Genomic DNA, 14,080 nt, shown 5'->3' with positions numbered 1-14,080 from the left:
AACCGCTGGATGAGGAGACTACAAACTAAGGCTCATGATGTCATATGAGAACAACCGTATAAAGAAAATGTAAAGAAAATTCAACATATTTTCACTTTTTTTTGCATAATAAAAGAGCACTTGACTTGCCTCTTTCTAAAGGCAATGGGAATAATATTACCTATTACATATGTCAGTAACGAGTCAAGGGAATGTGTACTTTTTTTCAAAAGATTAAAGTTTGTGAAATTGTCTTTATATGTTCCTTATATTGTTGTACGCATGTGACATCATACACTGCAGTAGTCTTCTCATCCAGCGGTGACTGCACAAAAATTTCAAAAATTCATAACTTTTGAACGGATTGTCAGATTTTCCTCAAACTTTCAATGATGTGTTCTACTAATATTGCTGCATTCACTCAACCCACATGTCTATGAAGGTGAACTTGTCCTTTAATTTTGCAACATATAATATTTCATTCACAGCTAGACAATTTTCATTTTTTTGATTGTGGATATTGAATTCTTTTGAAATGATTCATACAACAAATAAACAAAACACGTACAAGGAAGTAGAAATGGAATGTACACGTGTTTTTTCAGAGATTGACTTCAACACATAATCTCTCACGCACACACACACACATGCACACACACACATGCACATGCACTTTCGCAAACACAGATGTATGCATGTATTACATGTACATAAGATATACATACATCAGATACACACAAGGCTGCCATTAAAAAAAGAAAAGAAAAAAGATAATGATAGTAATAATGCATGGAAGTATTAACTCTGGCTCCCGACGGCAGAAGGTTACCACAAGTACTCCCGTTTATTTTCATCGCACCTGGCCTGGCCACGTACCAAGTTTGGCCCGTTTACTTACAGCAGCGAGTTCCTGTAACTCACTTCCTCTGCTCTGGCCCGTGAAAGTGAAATTCTGCTGCTGCACCATGTTCAGTTGGCTTTAGGAAAAGAGTAACAAATATAATGAAAGAAATTTTTATCAGAATTTTGGCTTTTTTAGGTTTTAGTGGTGTCACAGAAAATGGGTATTTGGAGTGAGCCGCTATACTCAAATTTATAGGGGGGTGATGTCATCACTCCATAAAGCTCTAGATGTAGTTGATGTGCTTATAAATCTCCATCAAAATCCCTTCTTTTCGGACATGGATTAATACAGTTTTGATTTGTATCAGTGGGAATGGGTTGTATCCTTTGGATCATAATGTGGTTTTGTAGTAAACTAGCTTTGATGACCTTATAAAGGGGGAAATGGTTGTACTGCAATGATAATGATAATAATGATACATGGAAACCAAGAACACAATTTTAAGGATGTTCTTGTATTAAACCCAAAGGGAAAGTCAGAGGATGATAACGCTGTCTCTTGTTTGATGAGCATGTGATGCATTTAATAACCAATATCACCATTTGGGAAAGACGATAGTTTAAATTCCATGATTTTTCTTAGAGTTTTTTCCTATTTAAATGAACCCTTTGTGTCCATTTACGATGAAAGTATGGTTTTTATGTATTCATTAGGGTCAACATGCTCATGGTATGGAATTTGTATTTTAAAGGCAGCTGGCCAAGCTTCAAATACCTTCACTTTCATCACCAGAGGCCTCAACTCTCATCATCAAATTTGGATGATATAGGAAATCACAGTCTAGCATAATGTTTTGCCTCTTCTGTGAAGATGACAGAAGTTACTGCCCCCCCCCCCCCCCAAGTAATTTTTTTTTTTTTTGGGGGGGGGGTACCGTTTTATAGGGAAAATTTTAGTTGCATATGAATATTTATAGATTTATGAGCATGAATTTGATATAACAATTCTCTTTCACTAATGAAGGTTGGTTTCAATTGAAGAGAGTTACATGGCTGTATGCTGCACTTTGATTAGGCTGAACTACATCCGCCTACACCATTCACTGATCTGGAACCAATGTTTTGTGCTCCAAATAAAGTCCATTCGCCTCATGGACCTTACAGCATTTGAAGGACAGTAAAAAATTAGGTCATGGCAAAATTGTCATGTCCAAACAGTGGACGCTTAAGGCATTAAGTAATTTTGGTTATCTAAGGCTGTTGAAGGTAGGTTTAGGAGGATTAGATACAGACCAGAGGTACACAAGGCCATGTACAGTATGCACTAAAAAACTAAAAAGCATACTGTTCAAAGATGCTTCAAATATCTGGGTCTGTATTTTGAAAGTACATGGGAGCTACATGTATTTTAATAGTTCAGAAGAAACTTTCTTTACTATCTGCATGTACTTTACTAGAGGCAGAATGGTGTCCTGAAACTGGTGTGAACATATCATTTAGAGCATGCAAAAATCTTTGTACATGTAGTTTCCATGTCAGAGGAAACTGTTTAAAGAAATTATATTGACAGCCTTCTGAAATAATAGTAATAATAATAATAGTGTATACTTTTATAGCGCAACAGTCCATCAAAAGATGCTCATGGCGCTTTTAGTCTTAAGGTTAGGAGAAGAAAGAAAGAAAGAAGAGAGAGGGAGAGAGAAAAGGAATTATGTGACATATTCACTTTTGTTTTGTTTCCTACAACATGTTAAACAGATATGTTTTTAGGGATGATTTAAATGATTCCACAGAGGATGACTGGCGAACAGTGACAGGGATATCTTTCCAAACTTTAGGTCCAATGTGGGAGAAAGAACGAGTTCCCCATGAATGCTTAACCTTAGGTATCTGAAATGAAAAGGAAGTAGAGGATCGAAGTCTGCGAGGAGGGTTATAACAATATAAAGAAATGACTTCTAAATTAAAAATCCATGCTGAAAATTAAAGATGAGAACATAATAACAGTACTAGTGTAGTTATTGTATTGATTGGAGAGTAATGTACAGTGGCTATGAATTTCCCGGCATGATCTGTTCATCGGCATCGGCACTGTTGGTGCAATATTGTAGCTCACCTAGTTTCAAATGAAAGGCTCAATTAAGGACAAATCAGCAAAAAAAAAACAACAACAAAACAAACAAACAAACAAACCCCCCCCAAAAAAAAACCACACACAAAAAAACCAACCAAAAACCCCACAAAGTCTCCTGTGAGTTTCCTGCCCCCCCCCCCCCCGAAAAAAAGGAAAAAAAAAAGATAAAGAATTGCACATAGAGAGACCCTTTAATGATCACAAGCACACATGCTGTAAAACACAATGGACAGAATAGCACTGAACAGCACAGAAAGATTACACAGTAACACATAGTGCACACACACACTTTTTTTTTTATAATATTCTTTTATTTGAGTTTCATTCAATGTGAAATCCATATTAACAATAAAATTAATACATCCGCCAACAAAAAAAGAAAGCAGCTGTATTCTTCTTTCTTGTGCTGCTAAATCATTTTTCAAACATACAGTATAATATATTTGATTCTTTTTACCAAATCATACCCTGTTTTTGTAAGGGAAATTACATAAAATGACACACACACACCCACACGCACACACACACACATGCACACGCACAACTCACATACAGGCGTATCTCTTGCTCTTTGGAATAGAATGATACAAATGATAAGAATTGTTTATCTAGGAAGCAAGCATGCAACTTGTTAATGGTGACGCAATGGTTGTGTTACCACACACATGTACAGGTTGTACGTGACATTGAATATTGCAGATTTTTTTTTTTTTTGCCTTTTTCAAATACAGTGTACTTATCTATATGAAGGGGAAAACTTTTAACATGCTTTTCAGTTTACATAATTTCTCAGAATATGGCCCTTATTTGTAGTTTGAACTATTTTGTGCTTTCCAAAGAAGCATAAATAAATTGGTGAATTTAAGGTGTGGCTGTATTCATTAATCATCAAAGGGTAATGCTATTGTCAGGGTTTGATTTTAGTCCTTCATGGTCTTTGACCAGACTGTCTTGTCTGTTGACTTCACTGGATTGCATACTTGCCAACTAGTAAGATTTTATCAGATTCAGTAAGATTTTTTATGTAAAAAATAGCAAAATCAGATTTTCTGTCAGAGAAATCAGATTTTAAAAAAATATTCAGATACCTTTCATGTGTATTTTCTGAAGATTTGACCGAAAGTAAGATTTTTAACTTCAGTTTGCATATAAAATAAGATTTTTGCAATCCACAAGTAAGATATTTCGTCTTGAAATGTTGGCAGGTATGGGATTGCCTTCTCCATCAGTTGGTTCAGATGTCTGGATACCAAACTTGCCAATGAATAGAGATAATCTAATCCCCCTAATCTTCATGGTATCACCATGTCCTTCCTGTAAGACTTAGGCATTGTTATACCCATGGGGGCTGTCAAACTTACATTAAAGTCAATTTTATCATATAAACCCCAAACATGAAAATGATGAGAAAGTTATAAACTGTAACTTAAAAGTTCCTTTTGAAAGAAGTGGCCTTGTGTGTATGCATGAAACCAAGGAAGATATCATGCAAACTGTATCACAGTCATATAATTGTGCAATCCACTGTGTATTGAGATGGCCTTTGGACACCATGTTTGATAATTTGCCAAAAGTCAGATAGCCCTTTTGTTGTTCAAAATTTCCATATATCATTGCTCTTAAAAAGCAAAGTGGCTAAAGAAATAATATATTTTTAATTTTCATTTGAATAAAAATCCTCAATCTTTATCAGAGTACCCTACTTTACTGTGTACGGTATACATATGAAGTTTTCTAGATCATACAGATTCAGCCAAACTTGGTTTTAACCCCTGTTTGACATTTGTGCTCAGTATATTTCATGACGGTTTTGGCAAAACAGAAATGAAATGGGGAAAGTCAGTCATGTGTACTCTCATGTGACCCAATACACCTGACGGAGGTTTCTGTTTGATATGCAGATGATGTGGCTTTATAAACAGAAACCAGACAACTTCAACCTGTTTTGCTGGCCATGGGGCTGCACTCATAAAGTTATGAAACTCACAATGTATATTTTGTGAACTCTGCCATTTGCTGAGGAATGGAATGATACATGTATTACCAATACAGGATGTTAAATTGTTATAAACAAACTTGGATTGCTTGCCTGAGGCAAGGAAAACTCAGAATGGGCAGCAAAATGAAACATAGAGGGACTTTTGCCTAAATCCCAATTTTGGGCAAGTTTGGGGATATTTTTGTGATGCCCTGCAATACAAGGGTGGTGAGTTAGCACAGTTGGTAGCGCATCTGCCTCACGATCCAAAGGACCCGGGTTCGATTCCCGAGTCCCACTGAGCAATGTTGTGTGCAATCATACCATCCCCTCTCGTAAGAGGCAGAACACTCTGTCCCTTGGATAGGACATAAAATGGAGGTCCCATGTGTGAGAGAGAGTCACAACTCATGCACGTAAAAGATCCCGCATCACTAATTCATCGCATAGAGCAGGGTGTTTTACCCGGTAAAGTGGTCCCACCTACATGCAAGTGGACCCCATGGAAGACCAGCTATTGCAGCTGAATATGGGCTGTCCAGCCCTCTTCTCAGATGGAAATGAAACAAACGTATATTGTATACTGCTATGCAGTAGTATAAATTATGTACCTCCTTGAATGACATTTTTCTTGTGATGATAATTCACTTTTAATCAGCTAAAAATAATTTAAATCAACTTAAATTGTAAATCTGCCTTGTCTCAAAATTGTACCCTTGTTAAGGTGACCCTCCACCAATTGGGATGGCTAGGATTTTAGACCAAACAGAAAATGGTGCTAGAAATCTTGAGATTTGTCACATTAACGTCATTATGCTTTAACAACTATACCACAAATATTATTACTCAATTAAATTATTGTTATGACATTGCTGCATGGTTAAAGTTGAGGTAATGTTGCTTTATTGGGGCAGAAAATATTGCATGTATTAATTAATCTCTCATTTTCAAATTTTGAATGATTTCAGCAAGCCTATGAAGGGATTCCTCCGACAGGGAAGACAACCTTCTTGGTGCAGACAGTAGCCAGCCAAGACATACCACCAGAGGTAGGTCAACTGTTACCCTCCCATCTGGTGTGCCTAATGATGCCTTTATAACCTTTGATGACACCTTCTAGGTTGACATGTGCTTGAAGCAGAAGCAGAAGTAGAAGTCAAATATCGCGTATGTCTCTGTGTTTTCCACAGTTCCGTCAAGATTGACTTTTTAATGCGGAGTTGATTGTATGCCTTTTTAAAAGCTAATTTGCCCCACCGACTTTACCAATGAGAACTCGTAAAGTTTTACCGATCAAACCATTCTGTGTCAATCATCGTTATGCAAATGTGCAAAGTAATTGGGTGAATGCTTGAATGTGAAATATCAAGTCTCATGTTTCCCTTCCATGTCTTCTTTGTTTTGTGTTTGCGATCAAAGAATACGCAGCTTGCGGCTGTCCTTCTGCGGAGGTTGTTCAGCACCAACTTTGAGGGGCTGTGGCCACACCTACCCAAAGATGTGCAAGAGGGTGTCAAACACCAGCTCATCCAATCGCTGCAGGTCAACCGTGATGGGATGCTCCGACGCAGGATCTGCGACGCCATCGCCGAACTTGCACGCAACCTCATTGGTGAGTCTCCCGACTCAGACAACTTTGTTTGTTTTTTTTCTACTGTGGTAGTGCAGTTTTGTTTTAAATTATTATGCATAGTTAGGGCATATTATAGTACTGTATATGCCGAATATTTCACAAGGTTTTGTATATTCACGAATTTTGTGAGTCAGGTGCTATTTGCAAAATTAAATAATGATTCTGATCCCAATTTGAACATGACTCACACTTCTACATTTCTCTGTTTAGTATAGTACTCGGCGATTGGGAATTTATCCACTTGCGAAATCGATGGGAAGTCCCAATTCATGAAAATTTGACTCGCTAATGGCGTATACCGTATTCTCTTATATGACATTTGTGCGCAGAAGTTTTGACCACTCCACAGAAGTGTTATATATTCACTGTGATCCAACGTTCTTTTGGTTTGTTGATCATTGTGATCCCATACCCTGATGTGTACACGTTTACCAGCTTCCAGGAAAGATGTTTTCATGCAGTCTTCATTGTCTATACCCATTGATATTGTGGGATTATATTCTATGCACATAAGTGATGTCCTTGTCTGGGCAACCACACAGTGTTCCCGTCTTGCTTACGTGAGAAAAAAACATCTTTTTCTGTAAAGTTTATTGATATGATTTCAAAGTCAGATTTCAAAAATTTATTGAAGATGAGTACCATGACACCTGCAGAAACCTCAGCAGGTTTATCAACCCCAGCTGCTTTATTCACCGATTGGCTCAGATGACTGGAAACACTAATTGTCAGTGAACGGAGATTACCTAATCCCCCAATCCCTGCTGTGTCACTGAGACCCCGTTTACAGGCTGGGCCGAGCTGCGGACGAGCCGCGGCCGAGCCCAGCCTCAATTGCGATGCCGAGCCCCGCAATTTTGTCTGTTTACACTGCCGGGCTCGGCTGCGCTTTTAATTCAAACCTTTCAATATTTTGTCGTAGTGGCGCTCTGCTTGTAAACAAACGCAATTTGGTATAGTCTGGTTTTCAGACCCCTTGCCAACTGGATTCCGTGGCGACTAAGTTGCCGTTCGGGCAAAGGCCTTTGCCGAAGGAAAAATTCTTTGCAGGACAAAACCACCTTAAACTATACTAGTTTTCGACGTTGAGGGGGTTAATATCCTGAATAGCGAAATAGTACGGGCAGAGGGTTTGGAAGCCAGACTAAAATTGGCCTCACATTTGGCCCAGTTTGCGTTTACACTGAGAAAAGGCTGGGCTCGACCGTGGCCGACGCAGCCGAGCCGCGGCTGAGACCACCTCCAGAGCGTGGCCAAATGCGCGGCCAATTTGGCCCCGCATTTGGCCTTTTGCGCGTTTACACTGAAATGAAGGCGGGCTCGGCCGCGACCGAGCCTCGCACTATAAACGGGGTCCAAGGCCTTCCTGTTGGACTGAGGCACATTGCTACACCTGAATGGGCTTTCTAACTTTTACAATGTATCACAAATTGGTCAAGTTTTGAATGGATAAGTGAATGCTAGTGAAAGAGCTTGGCAAGTTTGGCTACATTTGAAGGTACCTGAGTACTTTAATAGTGGGTTATACAGTTCAGCCAGCGATCAAGTCTCCCCTAGATGGCGATCACGGGCGATCAAGTGATCGCATACGCGATATGTCGCAATCAATTGATTGTATGCAATTCGGCATACAATCAATTGATCGCATATGCGATCACTGATTGCCCATGATCGCGATCTAGAGGGAACTTGATCGCTGGCTGAACTGTAGGTTGGTATTGATTAAGTTGAGTTTGATTACTATCCTTTATTGAAATCATGAAATCAATAGAGAGACAGAAAAGAGAAATTATATTCACATCTTGTCATCAGTCAGTATTTTATTTCTTCCAGGCCATATATGTAAACTGAAAGTGATTTTCTGGAAAGTGGATTGAAACTGGAAGTTTTTTCTTTCATAATGTGACATGGCAATATTAGTTTATTTACCTTGAGCCTCTGACAGGAATGAATCTTTTCTGTATTTTAGTCATTGTTGTTTTTTGTATAATGTTGACTATGCCACAATTCTTTGAATGTGACATTGAAGTGAATGTGAACCTGACCTTGTCGCAGAATTGTTAAAACCTTCTGTTCATTTTGTTAAAGTAAAAAACAAGCATAAATTATATCCTAAATTGATGCATTTTTGTTTATTTTGTGTGTGTATGCGTGTTCTCTTTAAAAGGTATGGAAATGACTTTTATGATGTAGAAGCGAGGGGGGAAAAAATGAATGTCAGCCTTAGCCTGCACAGTTGGAAATTGTCACTGATTAGAACAGAGAAATAAAAAACCACACATCTAGATTGAGCAAAATCTGATAGCTTAAAGTATGACATTTCTAATGTCAGAATATCATCAAGTAAGGGGGTTACTCTGGTACCAAGAGCAAAAATATTCTCGTGTGTCTGACAACTAGCTTTTCTCCGTCAGAATGTAATTCATTCGATTTGCCTTTCTCAAAGTTTTGTTTTCTTGTTTTTTATTTGTTTTATCAAGACATATCTTTTGTCCTCCCCCTTATTCTTTAACGCACAGATTGAATCTGTTTCCTAAATTGTTTGATGCAAGACTGTGCTGACTTTTGCGAATATCTTTAGAAACAGATAAGGATGGTATTGAAATGGTTTTATTGTCACATGATCAAGATGTGCAGTATCAGGTGATTTACTGGCCTTTTAAAGTGAAACTCTTTGTCATGACTTGCTGATATTTTGGCAGCTATAGATGTGGCAATGAATTGCATAATTAGAATAAGACAGGGGGAATTTTCATGTTGCAAGACTTACATGTGTAGGACCGTTTGGCTTCCCAAGAGGATAATCATGTCTGTATCAATAGAAGGATTGATGATGATCTCTGTGCTTTGCATGATTTCAAAGATTGTTCCTTAATAACCAGAATGTTTCAAATTAATGAATCTTTGTATCTAGTTGCATCAAACTATTTGTCCCTATAAAATCTAAAGGAAAGTGTGTCTAGTTTCCAAATGATGTGTATTTTCTAGAGAAATTCACATTTATAAACTTTTGCCAATCAGTTTTTATTGGTGTGCCATTGATCTGTCATGAGAACCGTCTCAGATTTTGTTTTATTTTGTATGGGTACAAAAAAAAATAAATAAAAATAATGTGACTTGGGATAGTCCAGTCTATATACATGTGTGAGTACTTGCCAGACTTGTGACTTGCAATACATGCTATACATTTAATACAAATGTCTGCCATCTTTATAGCACATTTTTGTGGGGGTGGGGTTGGGGTTGAGGGAAGTGTTTCCTCAGGTAGGTGGTGTGCACAAAATAGTTTTACAGATTAAAAACAAACAAAAAATGGTCTGCATGTTCTGGATTTGCCATCAGATGAGGAAGGTAATCAGCTATGGCCGGAAATATGGCAGTTCCTGTTCCAGTGTGGAACCTCCTCTGTCGCAGAACTCAAAGAGAGTGCCCTCAACATATTCAAGTAAGAGTTTATTTTGTTTTGTTTTGTTTATTTGTTTGTTTGTCTGTTTTTGTCAGGATAACAGTTTTTTTTTTTTCTGTGACATTTCCCCCCCCCCCCCCCACTGGGATATTTATTATTCCACAGCAGATATATATTCATCTGAACACGTAATACATCATAGTATTTCAAATAACATCATAATATTTCAAATACAATACTTTGAAAAACAAAACAACAAATGAAACATTGTGACTCAGGCCATCATATGATACATATCAAGAAAACAGGTGTCTAAACAGACACCATTTTTTCTGATGATTATTTCTTGCAATAAATTTTTCTTTATCATGATATATTCTTGTAATACTATATTCCCTCTTCTGTGACATTGATGCATATAATTTTACTTCTTTTTGAGTCAAGTTTGTTAGAGACTGGGTAGCAGGGGGGTTCATTGGTGGCCCAATTCATTCAGTGCCCAAATGGGGTACATTTGAAAACCAGGAATAGCACCGGTCAGCGAATACGTGCATTGAAGGGTATGCTCATTGGTAATGATCGACTTCAGTCAAGATTCTTTGGCTGTGTGTATTCTCACACAGAGATTAATGATAAAGCTAGACACAATTTGTTACGGAGATATTTGATTATTATACGAATGGGCCAGCCTTCCTACTCCATGAATCCGCTGCATCTTTAAATGTGATATCTGAAAGGACAAGTGCACCTTCATTAACATAAGGATTGAGAGAATGTAGCAATATTAGTAGAACACATCAGTGAAAGTTTGAGGAAAATCGGACAATCCGTTCAAAAGTTATGAATTTTTGACATTTTTGTGCAGTCACCGCTGGATGAGAAGACTACTGCAGTGTATGATGTCACATGCGTACAACAATATAAGGAAAATATAAAGAGAATTTCACAAAATTTCATCTTTTGAGAAAAGTACACATTCCCTTGACTCGTTACTGACATATAGTTGTGGGTAATATTATTTCAATTGCCTTTAGAAAGAGGCAAGTCAAGTGCTCTTTTATTATGCGAAAAAAGTGATAATATGTTGAATTTTCTTTACATTTTCTTTATACTGTTGTACTCATATGACATCATGAGCCTTAGTAGTCTCCTCATCCAGCGGTTCCAACACAAAAATTTTAAAAATTCATAACTTTTGCATCGATTGTCCAATTTTCCTCAAACTTTCACTGATGTGTTCTACTAATATTGCTGCATTCTCTCAATCCTTATGTTTATGAAGGTGAACTTGTCCTTGAAGCTTTGTTGCAATTATTAATATATAAGTGTCATAATCTGCAGCGTCATCTTTGAGTAAGATCAATTGAAAGACAGTTGTTCATTCTCCTTGGTAAATCCTAGCAGTGAATGATGGAAATGAATCTAAACAGATAATTAGTAAGCATCAAACACTGGACATGATAGGTTAAACAGAGACTGATTATGTGCATTGGGTGCTGCACTGAATCTTAACCCGTTCCTGCTGCAATTCTCCCAAGTGCCTTGAATGCCCCAAAACGAGATTGTTTTTGTGAGGTGTCAGAGAACGGACAGGTTGGTAATCCACCTGTGCGAAAGCAGTCAAGCAGTCCTCTTTCTATAGTCAGCTACATGTACATGTGCCAGAAGAAACACTAATCTTTCTGTCCAAGCCATTCTTCTGGGCAGCATAACAGAAATAAAAATGAATTTAGGCCATGAATGCAGGCACCCATATCATGTCTACATTTTGGGAACCTGGTATACCAGTGAACGGGTTAATATCAATTCATCATGTTGTTGTTGTTGATGATGTGCAGTAACTTTCCAGGCATCTTTGGAAACAAGCAAGAGTACTACCTGGTGGTCATCAAGGACATGTTGAGCCAATGTCTGGACAAACAAGAACAATTAGGGGTAAGAGGACCAGTGAAAGTGGTAGAAGGATGATGGGGGGTGGATGGTGTTCAGCGTATTGGTTGTTAAGTGGTACGTATCTTCTGGTACTCATTAGGGTACATGTAAAATCTGCATCTTCATGCCAAAGTTTGCATTGAAAAGATGCAAAATCACTGATGGGTCATAGCTTGATTCATAGAAATAACCCATTGTGTTATTTGTGTTGCACTTTTTATTGGTTTGACATTGCCAGTTTGAAGATGCTGAAGTGGAAGTGTTTATTACTTGGGATTTGTGCTAGTGGCAAAGATCCAAAGATACACTTGCATTTGATAAACTATCAGTTTGTACAATCAAAATTTGGTATTTTCTTTGACGATGGATCAAAGTCAGCCTGACTGGATAATTACTGGCACTGTGTGTGTCATGCATCTATTCCATTTTAAGATATGTGAGTTTATCTTGTATATTTTCAGAATTGATGGAGAACTGCTGACAAAACCAAGGCTTAGCGTTAATTATTGAAAACACCATTCTAATGAGCGTCTATTTTCACTCAAAAAATGATTATGTTCTATATCCGTCAGAAAAATTTTCATTGGAACTATTGTTATTATCGCTTATTTGAGCTATAGTGGGACTTCAAATGGGACTTTTTCCCCTTGAAATGATTTCTGTTATGAAGGTTTGAAATATACCTTCGAGATTTAAGTCCTCATGTCAGTTTGAGAAAGGAATGTAGGCCAAATCAAAAGAAGGTTAGATTGTAAATTGAACTTTTCCATCAGGAGTTTTGCTGAAAGCAGTGAAAGATCTTGAAAGGTAGATCTTATTATGGCATCTGTAAATCTGCAATTACTGTATACGCCGTTATTTTCGCGAGGGTTTAATTTTCGCGAATTTCGCGAATTGCAGTTGGATCGCGAATTTAACAACACGCGAAATTGTCTCCATGCGCTTTGTTGATAGAGCATTAATGTAAGCGTCGGCGTCAATTCGCGAAAACAACACCTCGCGAAAATGTCTATGACCTCGTCATTCGCGAAAATATCTGTATGCGAAAATAACGGCATATACAGTACATGAACAACTCTTGTTGTTTTCACTAGGTGCGAATAATTGCTGCCAAAGCCACAATATCTTTCATCGTCGTGAACAGCAAGGAGACAAACATCCAGAAACATTTCATGGACCTCATGCCTGCAGTACTTGATGTAAGTCTAAATATGTGTCTTCCCTACTAGCCTCATGTCCAGACTCAACTTGTATATAATTTTTGCATGTTCAGATCAATACTGTGCAAACGATTACAGGTCAGAGATTGTTTGAATACAAATGTGTAAAGAGAGTTCTATTATTTGTTGTTTCAAACTGTTTCACGTTTCCAGTTTTATATGATTGCTCATTCTGTCCAAGTGGTTGATATTTGAATATAACTTGAAATTTCCTAATTTCGTATAATAAATTTGTTTACTTTTTTCTCCTGTGAAATACAGACAATAACTGAAAGCATCAAGAGCCAAGACGATGACTCACTGCTAAAGGCTTTCTTGGAACTGGAGGAGAGCACACCCAAACTTCTTAGGCCGTACATGGAAAATGTTCTCACCCTTGCTCTGCAGGTGAGTAGGAAAGTTTCCCCCTCCCCCTGCCCCTCCCCCTCCCCCCCCCCCCCACAGCCATCAGATAGAGTGGGCTTCCATGTGCTGCAATCGAGTTGAATGCCACTCTATGTTATATATACTAAACATGTTCACATTTTACCAGTGATATCCTTAATGACAATGTGACCCCATGGTTAACATTTATGATCTATTTTGGTAAAACTTTGTCTCTGTGACTACCGAAAGTCACAGCGAGGTGGCAGAGTCGGTAGCATGTGTGCTTTGCTGGTAAGGGGCTGGAGTTCGAATCCTAGAGAGCATAGCTGGGCAACATTGTTTGTCATTATGCCATCCCTTCTAGTAAACATACCTAACATACCTTTGATGTGGGCGTAAAGTTAGACTTAACTTATTTGCCCCTCGGTGTCGTCATTACATGACATTAATAACTTTTTGTTAGGCGCTGTGCAGTATAACATGGACAAAGAAATATCCCGTAAAAGGCAAATATACTTTGTCCCTTGAATAGGAAATAGGATGGAAGTCCCGTGAGTAGTGGAAACCTGGCGAAGTGGTCCATCACATA

The 14,080-nt window shown here is 38.0% G+C and overlaps 1 protein-coding gene across 1 annotated transcript in view; it reads left to right on the top strand.

Annotated features, from left to right (window-relative positions):
* Nucleotides 1-14,080, top strand: part of LOC140244950 (importin-5-like) — a 41,429-nt gene that overhangs the window by 11,101 nt on the left and 16,248 nt on the right. The window contains exons 2-7 of the mRNA XM_072324558.1: nt 5,903-5,983; nt 6,354-6,546; nt 9,910-10,012; nt 11,812-11,908; nt 13,000-13,104; nt 13,387-13,512. Coding sequence (XP_072180659.1) covers nt 5,903-5,983; nt 6,354-6,546; nt 9,910-10,012; nt 11,812-11,908; nt 13,000-13,104; nt 13,387-13,512 — 705 coding nt within the window. The remainder of the gene's footprint in view (nt 1-5,902; nt 5,984-6,353; nt 6,547-9,909; nt 10,013-11,811; nt 11,909-12,999; nt 13,105-13,386; nt 13,513-14,080) is intronic.

The sequence above is a fragment of the Diadema setosum genome, chromosome 21, assembly GCF_964275005.1.
Source record: "Diadema setosum chromosome 21, eeDiaSeto1, whole genome shotgun sequence".
NCBI classification, from domain to species: domain Eukaryota; kingdom Metazoa; phylum Echinodermata; class Echinoidea; order Diadematoida; family Diadematidae; genus Diadema; species Diadema setosum.
Note: the sequence above shows the minus strand (reverse complement) of the source record. Positions and strands in the feature narration are given on the sequence as shown.